A 14,458-nucleotide genomic window follows, 5' to 3' on the forward strand; every position below is an offset into this window, starting at 1 on the left:
TAGGAAAATCTTCCTCGTGTTTTCTGGGGAAGCATTCTCTGGCCAGCAGCAGCAGCCAGCTGGTGCCACTTTCCTCCTATGTGTACACAGGTTTTAGGGTTCTGATGAAATCACTGATGTAGCTGAAGGTCTGAACAGCAGGGCTGGTTTCAGTCCTGACAGCACGAGGCAGAGCTGGGCAGTCTGTGCTGCCTGCAGAGTGTTGTGGTGACAGATGCCCCTGCTCAGGTGTGCTGGAGGCTCAGGTTGCTCCATATCACTGCTCCAGACCCCCCAGCGCTGTGTGGAAACAGCCTGTTGTAACTTGCTGTGGGGAAGGACGAGCTGCAGCAGAATTTACTGTCTGCTCTTCTTGCAGGGTACAATGAGAGGAAAGGCGATCAGTTCTTTAAATGTGGTTGAGCAAATGACTTTCTCCCTGGTGTAACCCAGCCTGAAACTGTGGGGTTTGGCAATGTGGACAAGAGCAAGCACAGAGCCCCACTGTGTTTGGGTTTTGGGGATGAGACATGAGGATATGTGTTGTATTCAGTGCTGGAAGGAGGCAGGAGCATGCAGGACTGGCAAAGTAATTCTCTTGTCCTGAACACTTGCTGGTACAGAGCAGCGCTGAGGCTTCTCCATCAAGTCCCAGGAAGGACTGCAAAGCAGGAACCGATTGTACTGTGATTCAGGCTGAGGAATGTGGTGATTGTCAGTTAAACCAATAGTTTGTCCTTTAACGAAGCTCTATCAGTGCCTTGGCAGTCTCATTTGCAATCTTCTGCATGTACCAATCTGTCAGAATCTGGACAGCTATTTCCCTTCCCCACAGTCCTCACTCTGCTCTTTGAGAAATGCCAGTTTCTGTTTGACCTTTGTGCCTTCTCCACACCTCAGATGGCTGGAGATAACACCAAAACCAGGTTAAGGAAATCAGAGCTGTCCGCATGGTGCTTGCTTTGGGCCCTTAAGTATTTCCTCAGAAGATGCCCCTGATAGTACAGGTCAGGGCCTGTCTGTTTTATTTTCCTCCCTGGCTCTCCCCAGCTGTGCAGCCCGTGGTGGGGGGCTGGCCCTGAGTAACACCCTGGGCTGATCCCTCCATGTGCTGCCCTGGACCTGGAGCGTGGCCATGTGTGTGCTGTGCTAGGTCAAACTGGCCTGTTCCCAGCAAGGTGGGCCATGTAAACACAAAGGAACAAAAGCAGGTGTTTCCTCTCCTTGTGTGCTTTTGGCAGAACAGAAGCAGCCATGGCTGTGGTGCTTCCCACTGGGGATGGCAGTGGGGAGCCTGCTCTGCACTGAGGAGTGTCAGGCTGTCTGTGGGATTGCTTTGTGTAAGACCTGTCTGCTCTTCCAATACATCAAGACTTCCTGGTCCATCTGCTAAATGGTTTGTAGCTTGGGTGACCCCTCTGGGTCCACTGCAAAGCTCCTCACCAACTGCCCCAACGAGGAGCACATCTCATTCTAGTACTGAGGTAGCTTGGTGATGACCTGGGGATCCTGCTCCACAGTTGGGCAAAGCTATTGATGGGGGAATGTTTGCCTTGGGTTGGTGTGCCATGCTCTGCTGTGGGCTCTGCCCACTCTGTTGAACAGTGGGCTCTTGCCACTTGCCTCTGATAAGGCTCTATTTACCCATCACTGCTCAAAAAACCATCAAAACAACCCCAAAAAATAACAGAAAAAAATCTGAACCCCAAACATGGAGAAATGGTAAGCACGAGATGAAGTGGATTTGATTGATGGTTTTTGGAGATGGGTGGTTGCTGTGGATGAAGCAGCAGCCTTGTGTTTTATGCCATGGTCTCAGCCATTTCTGTGCTGAAGGAGCCCTCGGGGATCAGCTGTGACTCTGTGACATCCCCAGGTCAGTGACACCTCAGGCAGCTCCACATCCCTGAGCTGTTCCCCCACTGGGTGATTTCAGTGACCAGCATTGCTCTTCTGCCTCCTCCCCACAATAATTATTGACATGTGGGGTTTTGCTGCCTTCCTATTTCTTCATTATAGAGAAAAACACCCCAGCATTCTGTACTTCAGCTTCTGTAAAGCATGGAGGTGATGTTACAGATCCAGAACATTCAGAGGCTCTTGCTTGGGTTGTGAATTGATGCAGCATTAATGGGAGACTCATCCTCAGACAGTGGGTGGCACGTGCTGTTGTTAAATTGGTTCTAACACTATTTTTTCCTCCTTGTTGGCAGATCTTCTGAATTTGGCTCCTGCCTAGAGCTGACAGATAATGGAAACATTTCCTTGGCGATGTCTCTGGGGCGACTCCTACGACGTGCCTCTTCCAAAGCATCCGACCTCCTGACCTTGAATCCTGGTGGCGGCAGCAGCTCATCTTCTCTACTTGATGGGGAGATTATCTACTCCAAGAACAATGTCTGTGTCCACCCACCCGAGCTGCTACAAGGCATTGGGGAGCACCATCCAGGTGATGGGGTGTTGCAGGCACTGCTCACTCTCTTTTTCTCTCTCTTGGGGCATGTTTCTATCAAATTCAATATCTTGGGTTCTAGCAAATGAAGAGGTGCCAGTGAGGGTCAGGGCAAGGCAGTCTTGCAGAAGACTAAGGAAAGCCATCCATGAGGTGATCCATCAGCTCTTCCTTTAGTAGGAAAATTGACTTCTACTTTTTCTTCTGGTCCAGCACAGATTTACCTGGTTTAGTAAGTCCTTTTGTACTGTTGGAAGATGGACAGTTATCATTTGAGAACAGTAGCTCTGTTGCCCATTCAAATCTGAATTGTTCAGAAAATCCAAGCATCCTCTTGTAACTGTCATTGCTGGAGTGGCTTCAGCAACCACTGGTAAAGAGAAAAGCAAGAAAACCTAATTGTGGGTGCATGCACTAGAGTAAATGAAGATAAATCCTGCTCTGTCCCTTTATTCTCATCTGTTCCTGCACTCTTTCATGTTCTCATCAAAGAGCTGTGGCTCCTGGCTCAGCTTCACAAAATGAATTAATCTATGAACATTGACCCTTGCTTCCCTTTTTGTGTGGGTGACTCTTTTTCCATTGGTTTTCCAGGAAAGTTGTAGCCCTTTAGCTACACTAAAGTAAATATTCCTGAGAAACCAATATTCAGCTGGCACTTGAAATTGTTTAACTAAGAAACAGTAGAAGGTTTACATGTGGCAACTTATTTCACAATTTACTCTTGATTAGTTATCCATCCAGGAAGTTCAGGTATTTGCATGGCATTTCTCTGTTCACTTAGGCCAGGAATTTAGACTGTTCAAAAGTCATATGTAGACTTGAAATGAATTGAAAGTACTGAATAATATTGAGCCCTCCACAATTCATTGTTCAGAATTCTGTCCTGGTAAATGATAGGGGTTTGTTTTGCCCATGTGTAAGTGGTGGTGAAGTGGGGGGAATCCCAGGATGGTTTGGGTTGGGAGGGAGCTTAGAGATCATCTCATTCCACTCCCCTGCCACGGGCAGGGACACCTTCCACTAGATCAAGGTGCTCAGAGCTCCATCCAGTCTGCTCTGGAACACTTCCAGGGGTGGGGAGACAGGACAAGAGAAATTTCAGGGTTACGTTGTTCCCTAAGAACTAATGAACGACTCACCTGGCTGCTCCTGTGCTCTCTCTCTCAGGCTATTTGTGCTTGTACATGGAGAAGGACGAGCTGCTGGGCACCACGCTGATCCTGGCCTGGGTGCCCAACTCGCGCATCCAGCGGCAGGATGAGGAGGCTCTGCGCTACATCACGCCCGAGGGCTCCCCTGTGCGCCAAGCCCCGCGCAAACGAGGCCGCCCCGCGCAGGGCTGGGGTCCCACCGAGCCCAGGGTGGTTGGGACCCCCCGGGGGGACGGGGTGCTGCCCGAGGGTCTCCCTGCAGCCCCCCTGGGGCAGGACAGGCCCTGCAGCAGCCCCCCCGGCTCAGAGGGGCACAGGCTGTGGCAGGGCTGTGCCCGCCCGTCTCCGCAGCCCCCCCGCAGCCACTCAGGGTTCCTCTCCACGCTTGGCTCCCACGAGGAGCACAGCAGGTCGGAGCTGGCAGCAGAGGGCCCCGAGGAAGGGCTGGAGTGCCGCGAGGACGAGGGCTCCTTGGAGCTGTCTGCTGACGACGTGAGCAGGGACAGTACTTTTGACTCTGATTCGGATGCCTTCTCCTCCCCCTTCTGCCTCTCTCCCATCAGTGAAGCCCTTGGGAAAAGCAGCAGTTCTGTGTTTCTGGACAGTGAAAGCAGGTGAGTGCATCCTTTCTCTGGTTTCTGGCTGGGTGCTGAGCTTGGGGATGCTGAAGGAAGTTGTGCAACTTCACGGTGACATCGAGCTGAATATCCGGTCTTGCTTCAGACTCCCATAGAATTTACAGGAAACTGTTTGCTGGCCAGTTCTGCTTCTGCTCAGTGAACCCTGGCCCCAGACATCAAGGGTTGTGTATGTAGAACCTTTCAGATGAAGTGTCTTAAGCCCTGGAAGCAGCATTACTAAATTAAACAGGTCCTGTGTTGCCCTGATTGGCTCTGCTGATGATCTGAGCTTGTTGCTTCTCGTGCAGAGCCACATCAAAGAGCCTGTGTGACTTCCTGAGCCATGGGTGCCTCTCTAGGCCTCTTGTTGACATGAAACCTGTGTGTGTGAGCTTGTTTCGCTGGTGTCCGGAACATGGTCCCACTTCAGACATAAAAATATTAATTCTTGCATGTCTAACCTGGATATTTCAGTCAGTGCTTCTCAATGGCACTTGCAGTAAACTCTGCACAGGGTAAGAGGGCACCGTGGCAGAGGAAAAACAAGCAGGAGGATACCCATATAACCCACTGTTTTCCTAGCCAGTTGTTCTGGCTTTCTGCTCTGTGACCTGTAGGTGTATGACTCGTTTTCATCTCAGGGAGGACGGGTGTGCTCCGTTCCTGAAGCATTGTGGGACTGACTTTTGGGCTACAGCTCAACTTTGAAACTATATCTGAAATGAGGAGAAAGGGGTTCTCCTTTGTGTGTGTCAGCAGTGCACTGACTGCACTGAGACTTGGCAATTGAAGAGATTTGGCATCTGTTTTATGGCCTAATCTCAAGCCCAGAGATGCCAGTAAGAACAAGGTTTGTGAGGAAGTATTCTAATGGATTCAACTCTCTCTGGGTATTTTAAAACTCTTCAGTGGGGTGATGTCAGCCTGTGTATCAGCTTTGCATTGGAGATGTGCCCCAGCAGGATGCTGCTGATTAACTGTGACCCACGGGGTTTGCTGGGCTTGAGCTCTGCTGCACCTGAGCAGGGGGCTGAGTGGTGGCCGTCCCATCCCATCCCATCCCATCCCATCCCATCCCATCCCATCCCATCCCATCCCATCCCATCCCATCCCATCCCACCCCATCCCATCCCATCCCATCCCATCCCATCCCTCTGCAGACTCTCCTCTGGCTCCAGAGGGGCTGTGGGGTGTCCAGGCTGGGCCTTTGGTTTGGAGATTGTGTGAACACCATCAGTTTGACAGTGTCTCTTAGCTCTCCAAATATGATGCCTGTCAGTCTTTTTTGGCAAGTATTCATAGGAGTGTAGAAGACTTCAGAAGCTACGTAAATGTCACTAAATACACCTTGGAAAAAATCTGTGGATGCCTTTAAATGATTAAGTATCATCCCTAATTGACTTTACTTGTTGGTTGCCAACCTTTTTGTCCCGTTCAGGCTGTGTTCTGGCACGGGGCTGCTGCTTGGGGATGACACTTGAGTTGTCTGTGCTTTCAGAGAAGGTTGTTAGTTTAGGAATTTCTTGGCCTTGACTTAAAAAACAGAAACCCCCTGAATCCACTGCAACCAAAGCCTCTGTTTAAGGTGTATAAGATGATTCTTTTCCTTGAAGCAGCACAGACAACCTGTGTGTTTGACCTGTCTCAGTCACTCTGAAAATAAAGTTTGAGGGATTTTTAAGCTTTTTTTTTGTAAATAAAGAATAATTAAAATGCTTCTGGGGGTGGTTTTGAGTTCCAGCTGTAAGATTCTAACAGGGAAAATGTTCCTGTCTTTCAGTGTGTGCTTGTGGAAGCTGTGGCTTCAGCTGTGGCCCAGTCACCCCCTGAGTTACAGGATTGTTATCCCGCTGCAGTGGCTGAGGAACATGTTCAGAATAATGTCCTGGCTGCTGAAAACCAGGAGACTGAGCTCATCCTGGGGAAATCCCAGTCCTGGCCTGGGCCACAGCCCACGTGCTGTCCCAGGCATGCAGTGGTCTCAGAGCTTTGGCACTGGGAGAGGAGCTGGCACAGGAGGGGCCCAGGCAGTGTCTGGGGCAGGGCCAGTGGGTGAGGAGTGTTGTGGTTTAACTGTTCTGTAACACACTCTGAGCTGCAAGTCATGTTGGGAAAGGAAGGAAATACAGTTTATTGCATCTTCCCTGCCTTGCCTGTGAATTCCTGTGGCATTTCCCTGCCCTCTGCTGGCTTTCCTCGCTGTTGCTGGAACCCCGACAGCTCCAGCCAGGCAGAGCCGGCTCTGCACAGGCAACTCAGGGGCCTGATTTGCTTTGGGTTTTCTCTTCTTTTCTTTTTAACTCCTGTGGTGCCAGTTTGAAGCCTTACAGAGTGCATGTGACACTCATAATTGACAGCAGATTAATAAAACAGACTTTTGTTGCTTGGGACTTCAGACTTGAAAGGTGTTTGTCCAGTGTGCAGATTTTTTATGCCAATTTGTTCTTCCCCATAGAGCCCCCTTCCATGGAATCTGCAGGATCTTACAAACTGTAGAGTTGGAGATTTGGCATAGAATACTTTGCAAAGACTTGTCAAAAAGCATCTCTTATTTCCTGCATTCATCTCAGTGTTTGGGGAGGGGCAGGAGATGCTCTTTTAGAAGTCACTGCAAGCATGAGGACAACTTCCTTGCTTCTTAAGGGTTTGTTTTGGTTTGGGTTTTTTTCTGCTGGCTGCTTCCCCTCTGAGGCAGAGTTGGAGTGGGAACAAAGTTTGTGCTGCTGGCAGATTGTTCCAGCTCTCTTCCCTCCCCACCTCCCGGTCACCACCTCTTCCCTGCCAGGAGGAACAACTATTTCTGGTTGCTTCCCTCTGCACTGGGAGTTGTTGCAAAGAAAACTCTGCTCTTCCCCATGGTTGCTGCAGAAGCTGAAGTAATACACTGTATTTCTGTCCAGCCAGCTTCCCATGTGATTAGACATAGAGGAATGGGAGACTATGGAGGAATTGGGATGGACAGGTAGACTTGGATCAGGTGACATCACGGGCTCAGTATGCTGCTTGCCAAAATTCCTGTGTGCCCAGAAGTCACAAGTCCCATCTGCCTCTCGGAGCATCCTCATGAGGAGGTGGCCTGGCCTGGGCAGAAGGGACCACAAAGCACATTGTGTGCAGACCAGGAATGGAGAGAAACGAGGGAGGTGGGCTGGGGAGCCTTGGAGTTGCACGAGTCAGTCAACGAGTCAGTCATTTTAAGTTCAACAACTCGCCTGGTAGAACATAAGGAAATAAAAATGTATCCATTGTTTTTTTCCTCTTTGCTTCTGAGTTTGACAGGCTGCCACGCACCCCATGTGGGGATCGATACTCTCCTCCCCTTTACACAGTTCCTCAGGGTGGGAGCAGTAGGAGTGTCCCTGCACCGGGTACACACTCCTGTTTCTTTCTTTGACCAGCCACTGCTGCAGGGTGGCCTCATCCCTCAGGGAAAGGTGGCCTTACTCTTCTGGGGTTTGTGTCCTTGGCTTTGGGGGCCCTTTTCTGCTCACAGGACATGGTGTCTGCAGGAGGTAGCTGGTGTGAGGAATGTCTGCATTAATGGCAGCTTTGTCAGGGACTGTGTTTCTGTAGGAAAGGAGGAATTCTGGAAATAAAATCACTCCATTCTGTCCCTTCCCTCCCTGGTCACTGTTGTTTGTTGGCTGTCAGGAAACATTTGCCTTGTGATCTGAAGGGCACAAGTTCAGGGCAGCAGCTCTCTGTGCCCAGCTCTGGCTTCCTCAGCTTCCATTTTCCCCATCACTAAAGTGAAACTAAAAGGTTTTTGTTGCACCCTGGCAACAAAACAGCATCTGACACCTCTGTAATGTCTGTCCAGCTGTGGAGTTATTGAACTGACTGTGACATCAGATCTATACAATTGGTTGTGGAAGCACTTAGTGGTCTGTAAGTGGGGTTTGGTTTGGGGTGGGGGTGTGTGCTGTGTCAGTGTGACCCCTGGTTAACAGGAGCTTTCCCAGGTGATGGGAAAAACTTAATAAACAGCAGTTGCTGATACCTGCTTAGCACCACAAAAGTGCTGAAGAGAAGAAATAAACACTGGCATTTGTTCCTGTGCTAACTTGGTTGTTGTTCAGTACAGTTAGAATTCGGACCAAGGAGCCTCTGTGGTAGAATTGCATGAGTGGGGCTTGGGGCAATATCTGGTCAGAGGCTGGAGCTCCACGAGTGCCCCCACAGGTGCTGGGACAGAGGCCAGCAGTGCTCTCACAGCCCCTGCTGTAAAGGACAAGCAGAAGCGACACATCCAATGTGGTCATGGATATCAATGTAAGAAGGAAATATCTTTGATAAGACATTGATCATTTTAGCAGCCTGCAATACAGATAATGAAATATTTTTATAATGGAGCTGGACAATGGTAAGTTCTCATGTTCAGCTGACGTGAATTCACATGACAGATCATCACAGAAAATGCAGTCAAAGTTCACAACACAGGGAAAAACTCCTTGGTGTTGCAGTTGATGCAATTTTTACGGATGTATTGCACATCCTGTTGTTAAGCCTCTTCCCAGGAGCTCATCAGTAGCTGAGCTTCTCTGGGGAGCAGAGGGACAGCTGCGGCAGGAGCAGGGGATGGTGTTGCATCAGGTTGTTTTGGCAGCTCACCTGAAGGGCTTAGAGCTGTTCCCACCTCTGCAGCAAAAACAAGAGGGAAAATTATAAGGGAAATGAGCTGAAATTAGTGCGAACTGGTGGAAGCTCTGGAGTCATCAAGAGGCTGGGAATTCATCATTGTTGTAACAGAAGTGATTACAGTAGAACCAGGGGAATTGCTCATGGACTTCAAAATCTCCTGTAACTTCTTATAGTATCTCAGTTTGGATGATTTAAGCCTTGGGGATGAGCGCAAGGGGTGCCTGGTCCAGGCTCCAATTCCCCAGGACTTCCCTGAACTGGTGCCATTTATGATGTAAGACTCTGAAGTTCCTAATTCTGTTTGGACCCAAACCATGCCCAGGAAAAAAAAACATATTCATGAGAAGAATAGTCCTTTTCCCCTTGTTTTTGTGTCGTGGGGTCAGTGTCCCCTCTGCCCGAGGCAGTGGGGTCTGGACAGAGCCGGGTGCCGGGCAGGGGAGCTGGGCTGAGCCATCAGCAGCCTCGTGCAATCCATTAGAGCTGTTTTGGCTGCAAAGCTGAGCTGGTTGGACAGATCCAAGAGATGGTAGAGGCATACGGCTCTATCTTACTTTATATAAATATTTGAACAGCAAGAAACATTAATTATAGCGGGTTTGTTTCTTCCCTGCCTTGGTTCGCTGCCAGATTTCGTGGAAGAAAATAGTGACAGCTCGCTCGGGATCGGGAATTGCGGCTCCGAGGGTTCGTGGCGCTCGTTTTTGGGGATATGAGGGCAGGGGCTGACCGTGCCGGGAGCGGGCGATGCCCGAGAGGGAGATGCCGGGGCCAGGGAAGGGGAGATATGGGAGGCAGGGAAGGGCTCCGGGGGCGGCGGGCGCTGTCCGGATGTGCCCGGTGGAACCGGACCGGGAGCGGGACCGGGGCGCGGCGGGACCGCCAGGGGGCGCGCTCTGCCCGGCACTGCCCCGGGGCAGGTCCGGGATGGGGACGGGGCCGGGGACCCCCCGGTGCCACCCCCGGCACGGGCAGCGCAGCTCCCGTCGCACCGGGCTGCTCCGAGACCAGACCCCCCCCCCCCTCCAAGGATTCCTTCCCCATATCCCATCTAACCTGCCCTCTGGCAGTGGGAACCCATTCCCCCTTATCCTGGCCCTTATAAATAGTCTCTCCATGTTTCTTGTCAGCACTTTCAGGTCCTGGAAGACCACAGTGAGGTCACCCCAAAGCCTTCCCTTTTCCAGGCTGGACAATCCCAACTCTCCCATCCTTTGCTCCCAACAGAGCTGCTCCATCCTCTGCCCATCCTGGTGCCTCCTCTGGGCTCTCCAGCAGCTCCATGTGCTCGGGCAGCTCTGCAGGGGGGTCTCACCTGGGGGGCAGAGGGGCAGAATCACCCCTGCCCTGCTGCCCACGCTGTGGGATCAGCCCCAGACACGGGGGGTGTCTGGGCCGGGTCATGTCCAGCCTCTGACCCATCAGGACCCCCAAGTCCTTCTCAGCAGGTCCGCTCTCTCCTTTTCCCTGGGTATTCTTGCATTTCTTCTGTTACTTATTCATACAATCACAATGCCCAGAAATCTGAATGGAGAGCACAGATAAATGGTGCTGGCAGGTATCCACAGCTTTGTGAGGGAAGAATTGCATTAACTGGATCAAAATAAAGAGCATGTCCCCTCCAAAGCACCACAGCATATGCAAATAAATCTGCACGGCCTCTGTCTCCTTGGCTTGGGCCTCGCAATTATCCCAGCATTAGGCATTTACAATAACTCTGGAACATGCTTTTAGGCAGCAATCCTCTTCCCTCTCCCTTTTCTGCTACTTGAAGCAAGCTCTTCCCTTGGGAAATCCGCATTGTCTTGTGGAAACAGTGAAATCCTCCCTGGGTGGTGCTGGCTCAGAGTCCAGGGAGTTGGTTAACTTTGCCACCAAAACGTCCCCCTGAAATTCCCAGTTTACTGCTCAGAGCCAGGAATATAAGAACAAAGGTAATCTGCAGGGCTTTCAAGGGAGCAGGGGTTTGAAGGCTTGATTGTAATTAGCATAATTAGGGGTGAATTTTATTTTTGCATGGGTAGAACTGAAAGCAAAAAAAGCTAAATAATCCATTGATTTTGTAAATTAAATAAACACCAGGAAGAAAGGTCCCCTTCTCCAGGCTGGAATGGGCTGAAAAGCAAACATTCTTTTTCAGGCTTTGCTGAGAAATCACTTTTTCCATCTAAGGAATTTTTTTTTAAGTGTTGCATTTCGATTGATTTATTAACGAGCAGAAACTCAGGCATGAGGTGCCCCTTCTCTGTATGGATTGTAAAAATCCACCATTCAGCTTCTGGAGTATTTTCCTCCCTTAAACTGAAGGTAACATTTGCATCCTTGAGCAGCATCCACTCAGCTCTAAGTGATTTGTTGTGTTTGGCTGCTCAGAGCTGGGTGTATTTTATTCATCAGGATCAAACTGCTCATTCTGCCTCTTCTCTCTCTCTGCAACAGCAACTCACAGAGAAAAGCCCAAAAACCTCGTTTGGTTTTACCTGAGCAGCCACACCTGTGTGGAAGTGTCAGCTGTGAAAGCAGTTTGTTTGTCTTCTAGCTGGAGGTAGATGTGTATCACATTCCAGACTTTGGGGAAAAGAGATTAAAACACCCATTAATTCACTACAATCTTCGGATTATTTTTTTCCCTTTCCCATTTACAATCAAAATAATTAACTCAAGAATTCTGGGTTTATTTTGTTATCCTTTTGCTTCAACTCACAGCACTGGGGGACCCTTTGGAGGTCATGGGGCTGTTTTTCTAATGTCCCTCTTGCTGGTTAGAATCACTTGGCTTCCCCTCAGGCTTGAGGGCTTGGAGGGAGGAATTAGGAGCAACAAAGCCCCCAGTGTGGGACATTTTTACCCTCCTCACAGCATGGGGTGGGATGGCAGCACCACCGGGTCCCCCCCAGCTGCTCCACTGTGCACAGTGGCTGCTGTCACCAACATTTGGGGTGATGAACCATGTTCTACCTCTGCCAGGTAGTTGTGGAGCTCTGGGAAGGCAGGCAGGGTGCTGGGAACGCCGATTGCAATAGCCCCATAAAGCAGAACAAATCAGTGTGATCTTTATTTCTCAAGGACAAACCAATTACACCCGTCAGAAGGCAAAGCTGCATAATCGGGTTTCCACGAGTCCCTCGTCGTGTTACAGTGGTTTATTTGTCAGGCTGGTGTTGGCAGAGCTGTTGTTAATTCCCAGCCCCGTCCCTGATTGTGAACTTGCTGTTACAGCCCAAGGTCAGAGGGTGCCTGTGAAGGTCCCTGCGCTCCCTGTGCTGGCACCATGGCCGGCGTGGTCATGGCTGGTGACCATGGACCCCTCTGCTCCGTCCCATGCGAGGTAGGGAGGGACTCCAGCACTTCTCAGATGTAAACAGCTTGTTCTTTGGGTGTTGTTAATAACAGGAACCCGAAGAGTGACTAACAACAATGTGCTGACTTGGAGAAGCACTTGGATCTGCTGGTGCCCTGCATGAAAGGATACAATTATTTTTCCTAACCGTTTATTTTCCCTTTACGACAAGCTAAGCAAAGCAAGTTTGTCAGAGGCAGAGTGTTCCTAATTTGGTCTCCAGTGACCTCTGCAGCTGTGATTGGCAGCCCAGTGTCGGGAAGGAACTTGTGCCTGTGAGATAGAAATGAGCAGAACAAATGCCGTAGGACAGCTCGGCTTCCCCAGGGGACACAGGCTCAAAAAGGTGAAAGAAGTGCAATTACAGGAGGTTTTCAGCACAGAAAGTTAATTAGCTACTAAATAGTATTTAGTGCAGTTCAATGTGAGGAAATTTATGTTTTGAAAGCAAACAGATCAATGGAAAGCCTGTGGAACAAGCTTTTGGAAAGTCCATGCTGACATCTGTGTACTTTGTACCGTAACGGCCTGAGTAGTTTTTCCGAGGTTTCCCCAACAAATAGGAGGAATTGTTAGATTTGTTTCCCACGTGTTTGCAGATGTATAGAAATGTTTCCACGTGAGAAAGTTTTGATATCTAATTTCAGAAGTCCTGGATAGGCTTTCATCCATACTACCCAACACCTTGTTCCATAGTCACCATGGTCAGTGGAAACCGGTTCGGTTTGGGCTCTCTGAGGCACAGGAACTTCAAGTTCCAAATGTTTTCAGCCAAAGGCTGAATTTAACCCAGTTCTCAACCTAGTTACTTGTCTGTGCTGATCAGGGTGAGGAGCTGGTGGGATGGCAGCATTTCAGTGTCCGTGGCTGCCTCTGTGTGGCCACACTCCGTGGGAAGTTGGTGCTCCATGGTGAGTGTCCTTCCAGTCCTGCTCTGCTATGTTACACAGAGCGAGCAGAAAGATTTTAACACTTTTGTTTTAATACTAAGTTACCAATCTGGTTTCCCTTGGTTGTCTTTTATGTACCTGAAGTCAGCACTTTTCACAGTTCGTAATATATGTATATTGTCAAGGGCAATTTTTTTACCAGAACAATGGATTTGGGTTGCAGCTGCCCAATATTACTTCACTCTATACAACTACTGCACTCAATTTTTAGGCATTTCAGGATAGCTTTGAACTTTTATTGATGGATTATTTGTTTGAAGATGTCTGACTTAGCAGTTGATGCTGTCAGGAGCTGTTTCACCTTGCAGGGAAGAAGAGGAGCCCAGAAGGTCAGTGCCTGTGGGAAGTAGTAGAGAAACAGAGAAATGCTAACCCCTGGGGAGGAAAAGGGGCATGTAATTCCCATTACATGGATGCTCATACATTATGATGATACTCATTGTCTGTAAATGATGTTTCCCAAGCCAGGAATGCTGGGGCTGTGGGAGAGCTGTTATTAGAGATGGCATAGGTTAGCACAATGGTGATGGAGACCCAGCTCCACAAGGAGGGTTTGGCTCTTGCAGGAGACTCTCTGGGAATCAGGTGGTGCACGCTGACAGCTTGGGTGACTGCCACATCATGGCTGTAACCTTCAGCCCCTTTCTCTCTTATAATTACATTTGTCGCTTCATGTCATAAAATGAGTTATTAGTTCTGTGTTGCTGAAATCGGCTTCCCAGGTAATCAGGGCAGGTCTCTGCCCCTGCTCTGGAACAGAAATAATAATTGGGTTCAGCTCTCTGTGCTGTAGGTGTGTTCCAAGTTCCAAGGGTTTAACCCAACAGCAACTTGGGTCCCCTTGCTGCACGTCAAAAGTCTCCCTTACAGTGTCTGAGCTCCTTAATCGGGTGTGCGGCAGGCCCTGCGTGGTGGGAGGAGGACAGTGACTCTTGAGGGGCTCTTGAGGGGTACAGCAGCTTAAGGAGTGTAGATATGGTTGGCTGCTGTAGTTAATTGTGGAGTGGAGAAAATATGTCAGCACCTGGTCTTGCTCCCCAGCAAGAATGGGATGCATTTTGAGACAAGTTTGGTGAGGGGAAAAGGCTGAAGTGGAATCCTGGAATCGTTTATGTTGGAAAAGGCCTCTAAGATCACTGAGTCCAGCCCTTCCCCAGCACTGCCAAGACCACCACTGACCAATGCTCCCAAGTGCAACATCCACATGGCTTTTAAATTCCTCCAGGGACAGGGACTTCAGCACTGCCCTGGGCGGTTGGGCTGGGGCTGGACAGCCCTATTGGAGTACAAATTCTCCCCAGTACCCAACCTGACCCTCCACT

At 49.7% G+C, this 14,458-nt stretch overlaps 1 protein-coding gene across 7 annotated transcripts in view; it reads left to right on the plus strand.

The window, feature by feature from the left end:
• TBC1D16 (TBC1 domain family member 16) overlaps positions 1–14,458 on the plus strand; it is a 32,159-nt gene that overhangs the window by 5,525 nt on the left and 12,176 nt on the right. For all 7 annotated transcript variants that reach the window (XM_071573305.1, XM_071573308.1, XM_071573304.1 and 4 more), the window contains 2 exons: positions 2,193–2,428; positions 3,602–4,199. In XM_071573305.1, coding sequence (XP_071429406.1) covers positions 2,251–2,428; positions 3,602–4,199 — 776 coding nt within the window. In that variant the 5' untranslated portion in view covers positions 2,193–2,250. The remainder of the gene's footprint in view (positions 1–2,192; positions 2,429–3,601; positions 4,200–14,458) is intronic.

This window comes from Pithys albifrons, chromosome 19 (assembly GCF_047495875.1).
Source record: "Pithys albifrons albifrons isolate INPA30051 chromosome 19, PitAlb_v1, whole genome shotgun sequence".
Classification (NCBI taxonomy): domain Eukaryota; kingdom Metazoa; phylum Chordata; class Aves; order Passeriformes; family Thamnophilidae; genus Pithys; species Pithys albifrons.